Source organism: Amphiura filiformis, chromosome 5 (assembly GCF_039555335.1).
Source record: "Amphiura filiformis chromosome 5, Afil_fr2py, whole genome shotgun sequence".
Classification (NCBI taxonomy): domain Eukaryota; kingdom Metazoa; phylum Echinodermata; class Ophiuroidea; order Amphilepidida; family Amphiuridae; genus Amphiura; species Amphiura filiformis.
Window position 1 is genome coordinate 3,187,482 of NC_092632.1, and position 23,007 is coordinate 3,210,488.

Below are 23,007 nucleotides of genomic sequence, written 5' to 3' on the forward strand. Positions count from 1 at the left end.
TTATCTACTGAAGATAGCATCATGATAAATGTTATCCACTGAAGATAGCATCATAATAATTTGTTATCTACTGAAGAAAGCATCATGATAAGATAAATTGTTATCTACTGAAGATAGCATCATGATAATTGTTATCTACTGAAGATAGCATGGATACATGTACTTCTTACTGAAGATAGTAAGTCTATAAAATATGCTACACGTACCTGCCTAAGGAGGCAATTGTGGTGGTTTAATAAATTGCTATTTACTGAAGACATAATATTATGCCGTGGTGTCTAATTATGGTAATGACTTGAAGATTCAATTTCTTATAATCATTGTTAAAGTGGCTCACAAATCTCCCAGTGCACATATGGGTTCAAAAGGACTACATGTTACTTTAAGAGTTGAGTAGTTCAAATCTTCTAACAGGAAGGGTCAAGAGATGAATAACTTTCACTGGAATTTACTTGCCCTACCACAAGAGCACCTGAAATTTTACAGATGACAGGCTGGCACATATGATAAGATATACACCAAGATGTTGGTAAAAAATCACCAAATTTGTTTGAAAACTGTGATAAAAGTATGACAGATAGTAGTTTACACTAATGTACTCCAGCAATGCACAACAGAGTTCATTGATTCTTGAAAGAAATATATAACTATAAATTGCTCATGGCTATGTGACAAGGTATGAAAAACACCTCATTTCCTGATCTGCCTAATATTCCAATAAAATCTTGCATACCACACATACAGTCACTGGGGGATGATGTAAGAAAATTATTTTCTGCTATCGAGTCGACTAAGAATGCCATCATCACACACTGAACATGTGTGACCACAGATATGTAGATAGGAAATTTAGCCGAGCCTTGCGGCCATGCCACAGTGTTCTTTCACACAAACAACTGTCTTGATTTCATAATATTTTTGATTTTGGTGCGGACAAATTATTATTTATAATGATAATGCAGCCTAATTAATGAAGGGTCAAAAATAATTCATATTCCAGTAGTAATAATTTACACATATATTAGAAGTGTTGTCCACTTTTTTGATCACCATTTAAAAGAAAGAAAAGGAAAAAGAAGAATTGATCAAAAGATAAGACATCTGTCAAAAATTTCATGTTTTTTTAACACGCAGTGCATGTGACACGAAGCATCGACCCCCGATGCTACAGATTTGGTTTGTACTTCTATGTGGACAGAGTCTGTAAGCCTAAATATAGAGTTGTTTTTCAAAATTTTCAATAAGAGACATGCTTCAAAACCATAAGCTAGAAAAGACAGGCAATATTGGGTAGTAGCAAGTGATGAGTTGTGTTGAATACTGAACACCTAAGTCTGACACAGGGGGTGATAATAGTTGACCTGATTTATCACCTGACGTATCCTTGCTAAGACTTCCAAAATGTAAAACTTGTGAAAAACCACATTTACAGGCTGTGACTGGACATTGTTTTCACCATGTTGGTCTAATCTCCCTTGCTTCACAGCATTTACAAGTTTTCAACAGTTTTGCTATAATTCATAACAACAATCAATTTTGCTTTTCATCAAAGTGATACAGCAGGTTTTATATTTAAGATATTTTCATTTTTATGTAGGTCATACATGGTATCAGATGTCAACTTCAGATTACAGTGGATTCTCAACTTATTTGAAGAGATGCCTAAATATAGGGTAAACCTCTCAATGCAATTTTGTGAACAATACATAAAAAGGAACTTGATAGTCTCATCTTTCACATTTCACTAAAAGCAAGGCATTTAAAGCAACAGCTAACACCTCACAATCACACTTGTAAGCAGTTTTCCTGTGATGCCAATTCCACCTGCATCATTGGGTGGCTTCAAGATGGTTTGTTATGGTCAGAAACCATTCCGTACCTTGCTTAAAATGTGAGTACTATACATGTATAAGCATAGAAGTACTTGTATGGAAGTTGTAAGTTTCCTTTGTCTACAATTTTTACAGATTTCTGAGAATTTGGCTTTCCAAATTTTTAGTGTTATGAAAAATGTTTCATGGTACTTCATTCATCTGCCACAGGGCCTGTCTCTTGAATTTGTTATGAGGTGGAGACCAACAATTTGGATTCACCTGCAGGAACTACAAATCACTCTTACATGGCGCTGAAGCAGATTAATCACCATCCTTTTAAGTAAGTACCTCCTGTTACCAAGTGGAATCCAAACTCTCTTTAAAAATCCAGACTTCTTTATACAGAACTCTGATTCCTGACACATTTGATCATCATAGGAAATTTCTTTTTTAATGCTTTGGCACAATAATTCCATGATCTGAAGCATAAAGGATCTATGTTGCATACAAGTGTTTAAATGCCATAAAATGTTATCACCCACATTGTGTAATCTTTTTTTGTGTGTCAAAATTGGAGTATTTCGGACAATCAATGCAGAATTACACATCATTCATTTATCCGGATTTTTCACTATATACTGGATAATGCTTGGTCCCATCATGGCTGGATAAAAGAGGTTGGACTATACTGGCAAATGTTCTTATGCCCAATTGGATGTTTTCTTTGCTTGATATATTCAACAAATTGCCTAAGTTTAAAAATGGACTACATGAAATTCAGTAGTCACATACAGCTTAGTGGAACAAATTGACTACATGAAAGTCAGTAGCCACGTACAGCTTAGCGGACCAATTTGACTACATGAAAGTCAGTAGCCACGTACAACTTAGCGGACCAAGTTGCCACTCCTTAGTCCTGATCAGTTTTGGCAACACTGAGCTGTTGTCAGTCCACCTGATCCCTACTTGAAGTGCAACAAGCCCCTTCAGCAATAATACACTTCATGTTAGATCCATGAATATAACACTGATATGCAGTATATAACATTACTGACATATGGGTCTTGTATACAATGACACAAATAGAGCATGGACAGTGCATTAGAAACTGTTGACCTAGTATAGCATTGAATTTAGAGCAAACATGCTTAGATAGATAGAATGATGTCTGCATGGGGTTGACTTGAGATGACAATTTGAGGTTGAGGTTGTTTTCACATTGTGTGGTGGAACATCTTCTGCATGAGGTGAGCATGAGTGGGTAGTGCATCACCTGGAATTGAAGGCATGCTATTGTGTGGTTAACTCCTCTTCTAAGTTGTGTTCAGCTACATTTATGTCACCATTTCAAAGATGAAGTTGTTTATTTATCTATTCCTTATTATTAAAGTATGTTGTGCTCTTTTTTTAATTAACTGTGACCCATCTGAAATGAAAATAATCAATTGGCTGACTTCTGGAATGAAACTTCACATTTCTTAACACTTTTTTTTTAATATTTAATTTTTTGTCTAAAATGACACTTCACACACAAGCAGGACATGATCCTTTATTTTTATATTTTCTTTATTATCTTTATTAAATAGAGGTTTCCATGCATGCAACTGATGTTTTCATGTGATGGCCACAAATGATGGTTTTCTGTTTAAGGAAGGATAGCACCAACTTGACATTCCATTTATTATTCTTCCAATTTAAGCATTTTCTGTACTTTTAAATTTCACAGAAAATTAAGATCAAAACTAAGACAACCTCTTTACTTATTTAATACTGTCATCCATTAGCGTGTAGCTAAGCTAACTTGGATTTCATGATCAGAGGTTGCTAAACCAATTATGCGATGTAGTCATGCAAAGTGGGTCAAATGTTGACTACATTCAATTTGAACTTTCCTACATTTTTGATTGACACATTGTGAACACTAATATTCAGTGAAAACTACAGCCAAATTGAAATCTGTTTCTAAGAATTAAAGATATGAATAATCATGTTATCTCTTAAATAATAGAAAGCAAAAGAAACTGCATGCTTACTTTGGCGGTATTTGAAAACAAATTTTCTCCACATCCTTGTGCTTGATCACATCATATAAATAGATGTTCAAAGGTTGACTGCCCAAAGCTCTCCCTGAGATTAAATATTTGCAATAATGCACTTGACTTGGTTTAATTACAATATTGGCTTGCAATGAGTAAAACACACCGTGGCATTAGCCACAGTGACCAATACCAGACATGGGATGAGCAATTCACATTCAATCATATTTATATACCATAGGGCAAGGTTTATTTAGAAAGAGATGGAAATACATCCACAATTTAATTAAATTTACTGGTTAGAATTATGCTTTATTAAATGATAACCAACACTGGCATTGTAACTTGCATAATATACAAATTTGTCAGTAGTGATTTTCTTGTTGACCACCATTAAATCAGATTTAATCTATTCATATGTGGTCTAGAACTGGCAAAGTGCCTCTGATCATAATGTGTGTGCTAACTAGCCACGCTATGACAATTGACATGGTAATATTGCTGATATAAATTAAACATGTTAGGGTGTTAATATTTTTTGTTGAAAATATTTCTGTAAACATGTAACAGTGTTAATTAGCATCCAGGCCTCGAATTTTAGGGGGGCACCCATTTTCATGAAGGGCACCAAGGCCAACAAGTGATGAAGAATGCCTTGAAGTTCTGGGGGCACCAAGGCCAAAAGTGAAAAGGGGCAGGTAATGGCCTCGGTGAGCCCTGTTTAGCAACACCCCTTATTCAACACCCCCTATTCCATGTTGAAGTGTTAAAAAAATGTTATCCCTATATTAACACTTCTGTCTAGAGTGTAGCATTGCACTTTAGACACACATAATATGTTCACACAAGTCCAACAAACCATACAGGCAGGCCATCTAGACAGGCCATCTAGACAGATAGGCAGTTGGCTGGTGTTTTTATTCATCCTTTCAAATGGGGTTTCTGATAAAGTGGGTCAGTTGAAAACTGCTCCATTTAATTGATGATGCTACATCATCCATATTAAAATCTGATGCCATCTTCAACCTAGATCTATGTCTAGCTTGGTTACTTCTTTTATAATAAATTCACTTGGGGACAGTTTTTAGGTGGAGAACTAACACAGATAAGAAAATTAAAGCAAATCATATACTTTTGAATGAAACAATTTTGACGGAAACTCATTTAATCCTTTAATTGTTTTAGATCTTGAAAAATGTAAATAAGAGTTAAAAATATAGCAAGTGAAAATATGCAATGTCTGTTACGGTTGTTAGAGAGTGATGAAGTCACTCTGCTCCGAACCACCCTCCTGGGGTTATTGGTGCTTTCTGCCCAACAGGCCAGGTTGCTCAGTTCCCACATGTTGTACAATAAATGTTTTTAAATATCTGAATGTATTTTTGATGCCAGTGCTTTTGAATGTGCAATTATGTATCTTTATATATGTTTTCTGGCGTACATTGTATAAAATGAAATGTAATGAAAGTCATCAGTGGAGTACCTCAGGGGCGTAGCAAGCGGGTGGACTAAGTCCATGGGCCCAAGGGTTCAGGGGCCCTGAGATGAAAAGCGAAAATGAAATATGGGGGAAAAGAGCTAATAAAGGAGATGTTAAAGGGCTCTATACTGCTCCCGGTCCCTGCACTCCGTGCATCGGCGGGTATTTATGCTCGTCGAAAATTTCGCAAAATAGGGGGTGTTTTCAGATGAAGAAACGCGATTCGCGAAACACACAAAAAAGGGGTGTTTTTTCAAACCACGTGTTCGCGAAATTGAAAAAAGGGTATTTTCATCGATCAGCCTACTAGTGCTGCAGAATGGTGAAACCATCTTTAAAGTTTTGTGAAAAGTGTGAAATTTGGCTCAGATGTAGTATTCAGTCTGGTGAACAATTCTAGGGGGAGGGCCAAAAATATTTTTTCCAATATGGCCACATTTTCAAAATGGCGGCCAAATTGCCAAAAAAAATAAAAAATCACCATGAAATTGGGTAAAGTAGCCATTTCTCGTCTGATGTGTGAGATATTTATTGGAAATGTAGTATGTAACACGTTTTCAATTTAATGTACAGATTAACTAATTTAAAATGGCTGTCATTATTCAAAATGGCCGCCATATCGACTAATTTTCACCGTGAAATATACATTAAAATCAGATATCAGGAATTTGCACAAGTAGCATGTTACTTTGTATGCCAATACATATGCAGCCCATGCATAAACCACGTGCACATAAACAACCCCTACACCCACCATACACATACCCTATACCCCATATACCCCACATCACACATCCATATCAAAATACTAATCTATTATTTATCACTATAAAATGAATTGACTTCAGTTAATATTCTAAAATAGTCAATGAAACTTAAACAGCAACAAATAACATACCATTTGATTAAGTTGTCCTATAAAATCATGTCAACAATAATTTTTATGGGCCTTGTGGGTATCCATAATAATTTGAAGAACTGTTGGTGGTGCTAATTTGGGGTACAGGCTGTATTTACAACATCCTCAAGCACATGGTATTGGCAAAGGCGCCAAGGCCAAAGTTTCTATATGGCAGTGCACTGGCATGGACTTATTAATAGAACGGTGAGTTCCTAGGGTGAGTTACAAGAATATTAAATTCATATAATGACATGTTGTTGATAATCATACTCAAATTGTATTGTATTTTTAATTTTTAATATGGTTAAATGTTAGGCCTAGCTTATTATTAGTAAGTGTAGACTTAGTACATTAACTTATCATTTATGCCTGCATATCATGGACTTTACAAGACCATAGGCCTTTAAATAAGGCCAAAAAAAAATTGTTGTGTTGCCCTCAACCGCCCTACCCTAAATCCTGAAAAATCAGGGTTAATTTTTTTTTTTTTTTTTTTTGAATGATGATTTTTACAGATTTGTTCAAAAACTCAATGTTTTTCACTTAAAATTAATATTTCATTGTAAGACTAGTCTTTAATTGTTGTCTAACAGGTATCCAGAAGTCAAAATTGACAAATGTCCCCTAATTGAACAAGCATTATTTAATATTTGAGGGGAGGTTTAAAAAAAAAAAAAATAATAATAATAATAATAATAATCCGACCGTCCTACCCAAATTTCCCATTTTTCCACTTGAGGGCAACACAACAATATTTTTTTTGGCCTAACATTGAAACGTTTACTAAAACGTGAAAGAAGAAATCAGAATTAAGAAAGGAGACATTAAGATGAAAATTAAAAGGTACTAGGGAGACCGTACACCTGCGAGATATGAAGACACTTCTTTCCGTTGCAGAACAATTTGAAAGTGGCACATTTGTCATGAAGAAGACCCATCGTTCATTTTCTTCCATAGCTCTGGATCATGCTCATGAGCAAAATGAAGAAATGAACGATGGGTATTGTAAAGGGTGAAGGGTGACGGTGGATTGGACTCACAGAAAACACAGCTAATGCGGTGGATGGTTGCAGAACCAGAACTTGCCCGAGTCACTGGTGAGTTTGAAGAGTCAGTTGAGAGTATTGTGCAGAAGAAGATCAAGGGACCTGATGTCAAACACCATGAGCAAGTGAAGTCAGTGCAGGTCACATTTGCCAAACAAGTGAAGTCTCTCTGCCATACCATAGAAGAGATGGGTAACCCCTTTGAAGAACAATCCAATGATCTGTTGGTTCTTGACACCAGGGATATTGTTGGAGAGGAAGTAGTCTCCACAGTTCGAAACATCCAAAAGCTAGGAGAGAGACTTGCTTTGTAAAAGAGCGCCTTAACAAGAGAACAAAGTCTCTGTTTCACACATTGAAACGTAACAAGTTGCCACTGTTCAGCTGCCCTGCACATGTAGTGAAGTCGAATGAGAAGCTGCAGATAGCATCCCTGAAGAAGACATGCGCCCTGTTCTCCAGGTTATACGTGTCTTGTCAAGCTCGTGATGGAAACATTGAGGAGTTTTTCTGTCATAAGAATCACAATTATCCTCCGTCACTATCACGTTTTTGAGAGCTTCGCTCCGGTACAAAGGCAGATCTTGTTGAATGTTTCAAGGATACATATGCCACCCCACCACAAGATGTCACATAGGTTGATCCTATTCTCCTTGATGGTCCTGCTGTTATTAACATACTGAAGCCTGCTGCCGCCAAAACTTTGAGCGAGTAATCAGAGCTCATATTCTTGCCCTATATTCGGTCCCAGCTCATGAAAGCCAGTAGAGTCGATATTGTCTGGGACGAATACATTCCAGATAGTCTTAAAGCAACAACAAGAAAGAAGCGTGGAAAGGGAACAAGGAGACGTGTACAGTCAAACACCAAGATACTCGGTAACTGGCAGGCTTTCCTAAGAATCGATGAGAATAAGGTGGAACTCTTTGCTTTTCTGGCACAACAGTCTATCACATTTCACACAGAAGGGAAGGTCATCTCTACATTTGGCAAATCGGTATTGCTGAATTCCCAAGCAGAGAATATCAGTCGCCTATCACCGTGTACACACTACTACTAGGGTTCTATTACATGCTACATGCAGTGGATGCTGCTGCTTCATTCTGGATACCAGCGAGTCATGGTTCGTACCGTAGACACAGATGTGATAGTCTTGTACATAGTCTTATTTGCCCAAATGAACCTCACCGAAATGTGGGTATTATTTGGCACCGGTAAACATCGCAGACTCATACCAGCTCATACCATAGCCCAGACATTGGGACCAGAGAAAGCTATGTCTCTACTGATGTTCCATGCCTTTACTGGGTGTGATCAGACATCATATTTTCTAAACAGAGGAACGAAAACAACATGGGAAGCAAGCAAAGTCTTCACAGATGCAGTAGATGCATTTGTAGCATGTAGTAGAGTGCCTCCTACAGAGCAGAAGTTGGAGCAGTATATGGCAACAATTGAACGATTCGTTGTTGTCATGTACAACAGAACAAGCTGCTGTGATAGTGTTGACAATTGTCGTAGAGAACTTTTCACTGAGAAGGGAAGGTCAATGGAATTAATTCCACCCACCTCAGCAGCACTCTTCCAGCATGCCATAAGAGCATCATATCAGGGTGGATATGTCTGGGGACAAGCGTTACTGTGAGCTCCAGAATTGCCAGACCCGGCTGATTGGGGATGGACAAAGAAGAATTCATCTGTGTGGCAACCTTTGTGGACAACGCTGCCCGAAGCTTGCAAATCTTGCCAAGAACTTCTCAAGTGTGGTTGCAACATAAACAGAGGGTGTCTTGGTCGCTGCAAATGTGTAAAAGCTAGACTAGCATGTACAACATACTGCGCATGCCACGGGGACTGCGAGCGCCAATAAATTGATGATCAGGCAAGTTCCATGTCTGTATTCTGGAACTTATATGGTCATTTTCACAGTAAAGGTGTAACTTTTGATTTTTAGGGTCAAAATTTCAAACCACTTAAATATGTTTCTGTTTACTGAAATCATGCATAGAAGCAACTTAAATTCCAGTAAAATAATGTTTCAAGGCTTAAACCTTTTGATTTCTAATAAAAATTTGACATTTCCATAACATTTTGGTTAAAATCTAAGAAAAAATGTATTTTACATAACCTCAGAAAATTATGACATGAAAGCTGGAATACATGTGAAATCCCATTCCAAAGTAAGTCAACCGATATAAGTTAAATTTTATACCATGTTTTGCTATGTTTGTAATTGCAGTTTTGAAAATTTTTAACATCAAGTGTCATTTACAATGGAAATTTCCAAACCTTAAACATATTTTTAAGTTTTAATTGGGTTCCTAAAATAATTTGAATGTCTAACTTCATGTACAAATACTACTTGATGAAAGGAACCTCCCAGCCAAGTTTCACAGAAATTGGAGTTATTTTTTAGAAATGGCAATTCAAGCGATTTGTGTTTCGGAGGCTTCAGTTAACAACACAGGTGATCATAAAAGTAAAATATTTGGCTAACTACTGCAAGTTGACATAGAAAAATAGGTAAAAATATCACAATTACCAATTTTCATGCTTTGCTTCTAAGTATTGAATTTCAGTTGTGACAAAAATTAAATTATCACAGCAAGTCATTTTTTTTGTTTGGAGGCTTCATGTTAACAATTGTTAAACATTGCAGAAGTAGTTTTTTGAAAACAACAGTGTTGGGATCATCTAAGCTGTTATTTTCTTGTGTGTATTGAATCAATGATTCTATGCGGCAGATATTGTAGATTTATCACATGTTAATTTTTTCACCCATTTGTTAAGTATGGTGTTTTTTGCATGTGAAGCCTCCGAAACAGGCTTTTTGGGTATCATTATATTTTTCAAACATTAACCATAATGTCATTTTTTTTTTTAATTTATGACATTCTGCACATATCAAGTAATAATTACAATGCAGATATCAGTATGAAACACACCAATTTAGATATGCATAGATGATAATTAATCTTATTGTTGTTTCGGAGGCTTCATTTGTTTCGGAGGCTTCAATTGTTAACGGAAAGTTTGTATTGGGTCCCATTTTCAAACGGTGATATATATCTCCACGATTTAAAAACATGTGACTTGAGGATCTACTTTGCTACATTTTGATAAATAGATTGGATGAGCTCTTTTATTTATATTTGCACAAGCTTGCTGAACAGTTTGTTTCGGAGGCTTCAAAAAGTTAACGGAAAAACGGCTCTTTGAAGTCAAGATTTTATAAAAATTTTAAAAGCTTGCAAATCGACTAATTTTTGTTACCCATTTCAAGTTAAGATAACAACTGTTATGAATCAAGAAGAAGTGAAGAAATAACCAAGAATTATGAACCAAAGCTACACCCACAAAGTTTGTTAACAATTGTTAACGGAAAATGAAGCCTCGAAACAACAAATATCGAAGTCCGGTTCTCAAAAATACAAGGCTGTTCACAATTAAATCTAATGTGGCAGTGTTTACTGAACATATGACTGTACTTTCAGGATAAGAAAAATTATCCATGAACTAACTGAAGAAAACACAGGGTTTTACAAAAATGTTACTGTTTTTTATAGTTTTTCAAAATGGCAATATTAAGTACATTTAAGCCTGCTAAAACTGAACGCAGTAACTCCCAAAGCTGATTATGCTACCCAAGGTAGCTGCTAACTAGATGACTTATGTGGCCAAAAATCATGGAATTCTGTGGCTTTATTAGAACACTACGGATTAAAATGTTAAAAATCCAAAGTTACACCCTTTACCGTGAAAATGACCATATTCAATTGGAAGGTATTTGTGATGCCTCATGCCAAAAGGAGGGACTTTGCTGATGATTTTCATTTTCGATTATTATCATTTTATCTGTTAGAGCATTTTATAAGCTTTAAAATGACATCTTATTTACTGAAATTGGTCAAGGCAATCAGGTTTTATAACAGAAAATCTGTTGGAAATTCTTATATTTGTTTTACTTTTTTGCTGCTTATTTTCACTAATTTCTTGAAAAGTGTTCTGCCACAATGCCCCCCCCCCTTTCGACATGTAACATCACATCTATAACATGGACAATAAACAAAGAATCAACAATGAACAATTCAGTTAAAAGTAATGATGCATATACTTGCAGAATTAAGCGAAATTTAAGATTGTAAACGTAAAATTAAGCATTGTTTCTCTGAAATGGCGGCCATTTTGAATTTAGCGGCCATTTTGGATTCTTTTTGAGTTGAATAATTAATAACCAACCAGACATGGGCTATTTACCCGTTTTCAGCTACATACATGCAGAAAAATATCACTACAAGTTGTTAACATGAAGAATTTCTATGATTGTAGCGGCCATTTTGAATTTTGGCGGCCATCTTGGATTCTGAGTCGAAATAATTTTGGCCCTCTATCCAGATATGTTTAGTATATGATCACTGACATCTGTGCCAATTTTTACACTTTTCACAAAAATTTAACAATTTTTTTGTATTGGGCACCATTCTGCAGCACTATACGCGTTTCTGCCAGAAAAGGGTATATTAGAAATATCGTTCGCGTTTTAGCGAAAATAGGGGTATTGTCGAAGGGCAAATAATTCCCGAAATCGCTAAAAAAAGGGGTGTTTTTCCCCTAAAAACTTTGCAAAATGAGATGCAAAAGGGGGTGTTTTTAAAGTTCACCGACAAGCATGAATACCTGCCGATGCACGGCATGCGGGGACCGGGATACTGCTCTTTGTCCATGGCCCCTGATGCTCTTGCTTCGTCTCTGGAGCACCTGTTTACATGTAAATCAAAGATGTGACTGCATCCCTCAAATGGACTATTCTGAGATGATAAGATTCTCTTTGATGATATTTGAGGATAATGAATAAATGTGTAATGGCAGAGATGGTAACATTATTTATGTTGATATCTGAGGATAATTAATAAATGTCCACTAAGCAGAGATGATTTTATAACATGATCAATGATGATATTTGAGGAACAATAATAAATATCCAGTATGTGCATTTGTGCACTTTGAGAAATAAACTTGGGAGTAGATATGTACATGTATTAGTGCCATTGATTTTGAAATATATGAACATTGACATTTACGAGTCTAGATCTAGCAGTAACAAAAAGAGCACCTAATGGACCCTAAGATTACATGTGAACTAACCATTTAGACTCTTAAGGCCAAAAAAAAAAAATTGTTTGTTTGTCCTCCACAGCTTTGAAAGAGGACGTGCGGGCGGGCGGATTTTTTTTGTTTTATTTTATTTTATTTTTTTCGGATTTGGCGTATTTCTGGACCTTGCTAGAGCTAAATGCTACAATCATTCATGGTGACTTAAAAAAACAACATTTTGTTTCTTTAATATGCAGTTAAAGTTATAATTTGTGTTCATGTCATAGTCTTTTAATGATTTGGTGGACTTTTTTTTAATTTTCAACCATGAAAGAGGTCCAGAGATACTCCAAATCTGGAAAAAAAAATTTAATTTTACTTATTTTTATAAAAAAAAAAAAATTGAAAAAAAAAAATATTGGTCAGGCCTTCATCTGAGGAGCGGGCGGTGGAGGACAAACAAACAACTTTTTTTTTTTGGCCTAACCCACATTTCCTACAAAACAGGCTGTCACGCTCATCAAATTTAAAATGTGTTCATTTATCTTGAATGCCCACATGACATGTCTTATAATTTGCTAGTACAACACGAGAATCGGTCTTCATTCTTGCAACTTTGGAATTTTGTAGGAATCCTTGAATTTCTGTTTCAACTTATATTATGGTTTCTAAGAACCAACTTTGATTCACACATGTTTTTATTAGAATCTTTGGGAATTTAACCCTGAAGATGGTGGTGAAGCTTCATTTAAATTTGTGTCTCTATTGCCATCACTATATCACTATTCAAAAAAACCTCAGGCTTACCAACTATATTGAATCACACACACACACACCATAAAGCAATTTGATTAATGATCAACTTTTCAGACATTTTTGCAATATCTCTATCAATTTACAAGAACTGCAGACAGTCTCTCCTAGCGTGTGGAAGATGAAGCCAACAAGTGGAACAAATTCAAACATCGACCTACGGCGCCACTTGTTAGTGATGGCTGGGTTCCTACATTCACTGTGCCCACCTTTCTGACATAAAATGTACTGAAAATAACTAGCTTTTTTACTAGATTGGCTTACTGACTGTTGTGTTCATGCTAGTCATTTATATTAGTCACATTATTAAACTCATCCAGGCTGAAGAATGGGATGATAGAAGTCTCCTAAATCACCATTTTAATATTATAATGACAAATATGAGCTACATAATTTACCAAAAACAAGCAGAAACAAAGTATAAGCATTGTGCTATTCCAGATAATTGATGCACATACCCTTAAAGAGGACTATGGATTTCCTGACTTTTTGACTGGAAATCTACACTATCAAAGTGTCTAAATATACAAAAAAAAATCCAGCAAAAAATAGTTCACAAACGAAAAGCCTAAATATAGGGGATTAATTTCAGGCAATTCAATGATTTTTTGTATACATTTTATTGTATTTCCAAGCTTTTTCCAGTAAAATCAATCCTTTTTGGCCTGTAAACATCATGATCATGTTTTTGACCAAAATAGGGTATAATTGCACAATTTTGCTCGCTACATGTGTGCACTGGCATTTCAAATAGCAAAATTCACCTTAATTTCAGGCTAAAATATTCTGAAATTTACATTTTTGTCCTAGTAAAATCTGAATGAAATATGCTCATCCACCTCTAAATTTGAATGCATCCACCGCCACTGTCGATTTTATGTACATAAACCAAAACTTGGCCTCATGAGTAAACATGCCTTCCTCACAGTGAGTTCGAGCATGTTGAGGGCCTCCAAATTTTGGCCTGGCCCAGGGCCCCAAAAAAGGTAAATCTGGCCTTGGGACTAGCTGGTGTAGACTGGACTACCAAAGAATACACATAGCTGGATTAGCTGCATGTTAAATTATGTTACAATGAGATCAATAACTCAGCTCAGTTTATTTTAAATCTGTTCAAGCAATGGTTGCAGTCCAATGCAAATCAAGATCATTTGGAATAGTAATCAGAAATTTATGTAAATTGACATGTAAGCACATAAAATTACAATCCTCAAAAGAAGTCTTGAAACATTTAAAAGCATCTTTAGGGGAAAATGCATCCCCCACTCCCCATGCAATATTGAGATGTGCAAATGTGTTCAGTGTCGCAACATTGAATGATGGGGGCAGGAGGGAAAGGTATTAATTTAAGGCCCAGCTTTCTTCCAATACCCAATATTGAACATTTTTATTCACATTAAAAATACATGTTTGGCTTTATTTAAAGATGCCTAAAGTGTTCCACAGACTTTCTTTCGAGGATTGTAGCTTGCATGTGAAATTATGAAATATGAAATTCATACCCACATTTTTCACAACCCGGTCATACTGAGAATGAGATAATACAAGATTGATTTTATTACCACTGTCAAAATTGGAATTGCTGAGTAATAATCATCAATAAACTCTATCATAATTGAGTATCATCATTATCCAGAGTGTAGCGCATTTTGTAATTTATGTGGTACAAGTTAATTACATCAAAATGGAAACAACTAACTATATAATTACAAGCCTGTGGAATTTGATCTGTAATATTGACAAACCTTCTATATAACTGTCAATACCATACACTTATTGCCAGTCTTCAGTGAATTGACAGGGATTGTATAACATTTTTAGCTGACCTCAATCAAATCTCTCAGATTTTTTAGACCAATATCAAGTCAATATCCAAGTCAATAGTGTCTCAGCATCTCAGTTGAATGTAAGGTTGTTACAGGTGCATCAACACAGCAGTTACAACCTTCTTGCATTCAAGGGTCCATTCTTTTATTCAGTTAGGACTTAGCATAGATGTACATGTACGTATAATGATATTCTTGCCGTACGGCTTGCTTGATGCATTTGAGCCCACACAGTCTGCCACTACGTGCATTATAAACCTACGTTGAAGTTCCGTGAATCGTTTGTATTACGTCTGAGTGCAGCAGTAGGGCAGTTCTGAAAGATTCACACTACTGCGCCAAGTGTCTGAGTCATAGTGTGCATGAAGTCAATCTAATGCTAATTTCATGAACTTAAAGCACTTCCACAATCTATCTTGACACTGAAACTATTGCTCAAAAATTCATAATCATAAATAGCAATTGAGAAAATCATTTATTGAGTGAAATATTACCAATTCAATATTTCTTAGGGGGAAAACAGAAAAAAATGTCCAAACAAATACATCATGTATGTAGGTCATTTGATAATTTTAAATAATACTTTAAAAGCTGGGATGTCAATAATCTACCTTTGGACAAGCACAAATCTTAAGTTTGATCACTTGGACCCTTATGTAATGAAGGGTCAATAAAAATTCCTTTAAAAAAGGTATGGGCGTCTGATGTGGTGAATTCCAGGGTGTTTAGACTTGGTATTATTAAAAATAGAATGATTTTTTTCTAGGAAAGAGGGGAAGATGATTAAATGCAAAAGATATGTGTTTGAGTGGGGGAGGTGTATAACAGTACCGTTTTGTATTGAAATAAATTGTATTGAAATGAATGGTATGAACTTGAAGCTTCCGTGTCAATTTGTGATCATGTGGGATGGGGGAGTTTTGTATTTATTGTAGTGCGGATATTCAATATTGCATTGGATATTGAATATTGTTGAATTTTGTTAAGCTGGGGTAAGACTGTTATGATTGATAGTATAGAAGACAAGAATAATTATTTTGCTTTTACAATTACAAAGTACCTTTCATTTCATTCATTTAAACAGATGTATTATTGCACTGACAACCTCAAAATTACTAACATCTCCCATTTTCAAAAAGCGAAACCATGAAAACACACCATGAAAACTGCACAGCATCAGTTTATTTGGAGTTTTTATGAGTCCATTAATTTTATATTTTAAACAAAGGATAAGAGGCCCATACGCACAGGATTTCATCCAGTGCATATTAGTAAACAATAATAAAATCAAAACCAAGCAAGTTGTGTTTTCATTTCTAAGCTGGGCATACTTTAAAGCAAAACAGTTGCGGAGTCAATCTAGCAAGACTGAAATTAGAAGCATTTTGCAAAGTCAAGCTAAATAAGGGCACCACCATAGCAGGCGCCCAAAAAGCTCAATATTAAAATGAATAATCTGGTGAGATGCACTTTTTTATTTCGCTACCGCATCAAATTTCTAATGCGGCACATCACAATGCTGGTATTATGCTAGTGCATATTGCCATGGTATGGTAGAATAAGGAAAACGGAATAGAAATCAAGTGGGGCATGCCTAGCATGCCTAGGGGGCCAGACATCATTCATAAGGGAGTATCATCCGTGAACATGGACTTTCCAAAAGTACCCTAAACAAGTATTTTTACCAGCTTAAAAATGCACCTTAAGTAACAAAAATCAAAATTTGCACCACCTTAAACAAGTAATCACATTTTTTATACCCGACTTGGAAGTGTTTGTACTGGGGTGTTGTCTCCGGCACCACCGTGTTGGCACTCACATTTTTTTTAAAACTTAAGATCTAGAGAAATGATCGAAAAAAAGAGGGTCTTGGGAACTGATTCAACTGATTGGCCAAGCAAAAAGAGGGTATGATGGGGATGTCGGGAACATTTAATTTTTTTATGTGAATCAATTCTAATTTGCATATATATCTGTTATCCAAGCAGAATCACAATTTGAACACCCTGCCTTCCCATCCCCTGGAAATCTAAAGGGGCCCGTAAGTTTTAAAGAAATAGACACAAGCTCTGCACAGATTATGGATGCAAGGTACGCAGTGCATGTATGCACAAATTAACACAAGTCCAAAATGCTCCAGTCTGGTTATGAAAAATGGAATGGAGGCAGACCATTGAAATAATTTTGCCTTTCTAGGAACTACATTTTTTTTGTAACAAGCCAATTTGAGCATATTTGTACAAGAAATTTTGTAGAACTGTTTCTTTTTAAAACATTGATTATGGTACTAGGGATGGTTTAAGCTACGGTATTTTACCATTTATTTTCTGTCACAAAAAAAAGTTATGCGTTCCCACATTCTATGCTCTGGAAAGAGGCTTCCAATCTGAACAAATATTCTCCTTTAAAAACAACATTTATACCTTATTTGGAATTTATTTCACAAAATAAAGCTGGATTAAAAGAATAATAATTTTATGATCACATCTAATCATAACTTGATCAATAATTGATTTGAAGCTGGGTTTTTTTTCATCCTAAGATTCTAATTATTTTGTATTCAACATTTTGTGTATTAGGCTTATATTTTTCGATGCTAAGGTACGGTACCAATACATAATTTACTGACAAGTGACTTATTTCGGAATGCAATCATGCATTTGAAAAAGAAAAAAGGTTTCTGCAGCTTCAACAGGATTCGAACCAGCGATCTGATGCTTCGAACTTCGAAGTTTATGAATCCACATCTTTCCTGCTAGGCCACAGGGGCATATGGACAGAGAGGTGTAATTATATGCACAATTCTCATAATGCTGTGTCTAGCCATTTACATAAAAATAACACATTTTGTAAAGGCGGACTGGCCAAAACATATAAATAGCACAAATGTTTGGAGAAGGTCTCAAAGAAATTATGAAGACACTGATACAATGATAAACTTGCATTATAAGGAAATATCTGTGTTGCAATGTTTTGTTTTTGTTTTTGGAATTTGACCTTAAAATTTACGACTTTGTGACATTGTCGTTCAAAACAAAAAAGATATTGCAACAATATGACCTTATTCTGTCTTTTAATATGTACATGGATGTGAAATAACTTTGACAACAATGGTTCGCTGCATAATACTTGTTAAAACAGCCTTGACCTAAAAAAAGACGAGGTGTCATATTTACCCATTCAGGCTATATTCAAAATTAATATAAAACATTTGTTTTTTGATCGGTTACAAAACTTTATTTTTGTCATAGATTGAAATTGTGTCGATCAATCATTAAACTACAATATTCACTCCAAGGGCTCTTTGATTTCTTCAAGTACTTTTTTTTTAAATAATAGAGTGAATCCCCTGGCCCTCTATAATTATGCAGAAATGATCCAGTCCCCGTAAGTCTTAAGACATAACAGTTCCCCCATTATTTTTAGGACAATGTAAATACCGGTAATTTGGAAGGACCCAAGAGGGCAGGTCTTTGATAAATTACAAATGTAGGGGAATTTAGGGAGTAAAATGAACATGGCTGGAATGAAAAAAATTGATGCATTACAGATAAAAAACAACAACTGAAAACTATTCTGGGAAGCATGGAATGATACTGTGATATGTGCATATTAATTTCAATCTGTTGCCATCTGGTGTAAGAATATGACTCACAACAACACACTGGCCTACAACTACATACAAAAACGTACATGTTTAATTGTTTATCATGTAATACCGTATACATGTACCTAAGTATCTAAGGCTAATTAATTAAGTCTCTACTAGCTTCATGATGGAAATGAATCATTGGTGAGATTAATTAAGGAGACAGGGCTGTAAATTATAACAGTTCAGGATTGGTTCCTGTCAACCAAGCTTGCCAAATTTTAATTTTCAGTTTTCTGTGATTTTCCAAACAAATACACTACAAAATGCGACATTTCTTTTGATCTCCTCCTGAAATCTTCAGACCATAAGACATGCAGAAAATTTAGTTTAATTATTTTGTCTGATGCTTGTTTTGGCTAATTTGGACAACATGGAATACTGGTGTGATCAGCTGGGTTTACTTCTGAACTTCCATCGCTTTACATGGTGTCATGCTTCATCTATTTCTAGTACTAGATTTCAATAGCAATGGACTCTAGCCTTGAATGTGAAGCTCTGCTATCGGTGAACAAATGTCTGGCTAGTCTTCTCAAGTAATCTATAGACAGAAGGAATCAAATACTCTACTATTGTGATTTTTATAGCATTATAGGAGAGAATGCAATCTATTAACCTCCAAAAACCTAGCTAGGATCAGGATCTGGATGCTTTACTCCGATTAAGTAGGACTAGCCTACATTGTACATCACATCACAGTACGACAATACTTGGAAGTGAAAACTTCTAAAAGGACTGTACTTTATGGAAGAAGAAGAAGATCACAGTATCATTCCATGCTTCCCAGGATTGCAGGAAAGAGAAGGCCATGAAATCCTGGAATCCATGAATCATTCATGCTTTTACTTCTTAACCTTCCATGCTTCAGTGCAGTGTTTAGTTAATACCGTATAATATTTTGCAGTAAACCTTTGACGAGAACGCATTTTAAACGTACATCGCGGAAAACGCACTTGTTTCTGATTGGCTGCTGAGGCGATCTGCTATTGCCGAGTGGGAATTTATAAATGAATTTTGCGCCATACGCACTGTTAGCTCTGTCTTTGCAATATCACAGCAGTACGTGCTCGTCAAACATGTCAAAGGTTTACTGCAAAATATTACACTCATTATTATTTTTTCCAGATTTCCTTTTACTTAATCGTACTGCCAACCATCCAGCGTGTATTATTTTCCACAAGGTCCTATGCACACGCTTGACATCGTGTGCGTATACATGATGGTTAACACAAAAGGAACCCTGTAAAGTATTAACATGTTAATAGTATAATACTTAAGGGGGTACTACACCCCTGGCCAATTTTGTGCCTATTTTTGCATTTTTCTTAAAAATTATTGCGCATTGGTGACAAGCAAGATATGTATATTATAGGGGCAAGGACTACAACTACTGCACTGAAAATTCAGCAACTCAAGGCAAGTAGTTATTGATTTATTGATCATGTTGATCAAATATTGGTTTTCCCTCATTTTTGACTGTAACTCCACAACTGTTGTCTAAGTAAGACTAAGCTGAAATAAAATTTCCAGTGCAGTAGTTGTAGTCCTTGCCCCTATAATATAAATATCTTACTTGTCACCAATGCTTTATAATTTTTGAGAAAAATGCAAAAATAGGCATAAAATTGGGCAGGGGTGTAGTACCCCCTTAAAATTAGCTATTTTATAATTATACAGTTTTAGTAGTAAGCTTATCATTGACCATGTTGACTAATGTCCATGTTTACTAATTTACTGTACATAGCTGTGCCAAGAATTTGAAGAAAATTGCCCAATAATTCTGGCACATACTTACTTGCAATTTTTCATAATTTCCTCTTGAGAAAGAATTTTAACAGGAGCCATTCTATCTGTGTTAAGATTGTAATTCCGGAAGCAGAACGAAAGCTTATCGTCAAAATTGTTCACAAGGTCCTCCATCGAAATGGACCGATTTTCGGAGAAATTGTCCGGATTTATTTCCTCTTTTGGTGACAAAACTGGGAAGGCATCTCCATTGGAATTGAGAATATCGGCAGAACTTCTGAAATCTATAAATTCCGGCCATTCTTCGTTTGTTTCATCCTCCGTATCGTCAAATACGGCTAGTGGGGCTGCCATTTTGCTGATGGACTGACAAAATTTTTGTTTACAATTTGCGCATGCACAGGTTTGCCGATGAAGAAATTAGACGTATGCTACAAAATCTATATGATGAAAAGTCTACAACGTCCGTACCGAATTCCTGTTGCTTGGCGCTAGCAATTACGAAAGCAGTTTCAGGGGCGGTGGCTGTCATTTCTTGCGTATTATCAAAACAAAAACAAAACAACTAAAAAAAATACTATAATGTAAAAAAGAAAGGAAGAAAAACAAACAAAAAACAAACAACAATAATTTATGTCTATGCATTGTTTTTAAGGCCTGATAATGATTCTTAGGCCAAGTTCAACAATTTTAGAAACAAAGTAGGCTAAACCAGTAATTTTATTTTGACCAAAAATATTTTAAATTTGGGCGAAAATCAGACTTTTTGTGATTTTTTTTTTAATTGAGCATTTTGACCATATTTTGGTGCATATTTCTCATTATTATGTTTTGATGAATCCAAGTGTGTGAAAATATTGGATCCAACACATAATAATGATAAAATTGGATGCTTTACGCCCAATATTTATTGGTCTTGCCGTCCAATATTTTAAAACTCATCGCTCGACCAATAAATATGGGCTCAATCGATCCAATCAAAGTTGGTCAAAATTTTAAAAAAACACAGTTTCTAGATATTTTTTATCTAGTTTTTAAAAATGAATACAAAAAAATGTTGGCCAAAGAATTTTTTAGTTAGTACGTTTCTCCAAAATCTTTTATATACTTTTGTATTCTTTAGACCAACAATTTAGCAGTATTCCAGGGTTAAGACCACCCTTAAGGCCTATTCAGTCATCCGGAGGATCGTAAAAATCATCAAAATTCAGATTTTGGAACATTTGTTAGTGTCATAGACGTGGTAGTGGTTTATAGAACCAGTCAAATTAAGAAAAATATGGGGTTAAGCCACTATACTGCAACAGAATAGTGGGACAGTGTGCCCAATTTGCATAGAGGCCTAAGGGACCGTTCATAAATACTTTGGTGGGGGGGGGCTGGGCACTTGGAAATTTTTGAATCAAAACTTTTTGACCCCCCTCCAGAGAACCATAAAACTTTTTGACCCCCCTCTTTAGACATACAAAACTTTTTTGCCCCCCCCCCTTACATGAGGTTAAAAACAATCTGGGGAGGGGGGCTACTCCATTTGTGCAAACTCAGTCACAATTATAGGCCTGCATGTTTGTTCATACATTTATTTATAATAGGCCTGTTTCCAAAAAACATGAAAATTGAAGGTGTTTTTCACATGCTGTGACTTGTATGAAGTTTAATTTATGCATTCTAATTTTTTGAAAATACATGTTTTATTCTTATAACCAATAATTAAATAAATAAAAGTAACAGAAAAAAGGGAAATTGACAGTGGCGTAGCTAGGGCTTGTGGCACCCAGGGCTAAGGATAGGTGTTGCTCCCGATTCTTGAAATAATTATTGCGCCCGGAGCACAAAAGGGCCTACCACTAATTAATTTTGGTTATAATGAAGTTGAATATTGGTCTTAAATTGATATTTCAAATGACTTTGACATTTTATGCACGCGAAGCGCGCGAAAATTTGACTTTCATCGCTTAGAGGGGCGCAGAATCAATGCTGAATTGGTCAATTTGGCGCCTCCTAAGAGTGGCGCCCAGGGCACATGCCCCCACCTTCCCCCCCCCCGGTCGCTATGCCACTGGAAATTGAGAGCAACATCTGGGCACATACTCAATTTAATACTTAAGACTGTATAGCCAGCTTTCTTGGTCAGGGAGGCAAAATATAAATTTTGGGTCAAAGACAAAAAAATGCTGGTTGCATCATTTTGACCCGGTATTATCAGTGGGATACATATACATATACCTTTTTCTTATAGTGACTGTAGAATACATACATATAAAGTCTTTGAGATTCCAAAAAGGCTTTAATGGGATACTGGAAATGAGCGCGCGTAGCGCGCCAAAAATGTAGGTCTATTTTGAGCCATAATCGGGGTAAAAAAGGGCTTTATTGGTACATGTGTGCGCGTAGCGCGCAAAATTTTTGTATGCTCTTGTTCTTTTGGTATTTTCTTGTTTAAAACTTTTTGACCCCCCTCCTTTAGTAACCAAAACTTTTTGGTCCCCCCATTCTGCAACTCAAAACTTTTTGTGTCCCCCACACTTTGCCCAGTCCCCCCACACTTTGCCCAGTCCCCCCCACCAAAGTATTTATGAACGGTCCCTAAATCCAAAATGGC

The 23,007-nt window shown here is 35.8% G+C and overlaps 1 protein-coding gene across 1 annotated transcript in view; it reads right to left on the minus strand.

Moving 5' to 3' along the window:
* The window catches only part of LOC140152482 (fasciculation and elongation protein zeta-2-like), an 86,537-nt gene extending 65,752 nt beyond the window's left edge, over positions 1-20,785 (minus strand). Inside the window, 1 exon segment of the mRNA XM_072174811.1 lies at positions 20,455-20,785. Within this exon segment, the coding sequence (XP_072030912.1) occupies positions 20,455-20,759 (305 nt within the window). The 5' untranslated portion in view covers positions 20,760-20,785.
* Between the last annotated feature and the right edge of the window lie 2,222 nt (positions 20,786-23,007).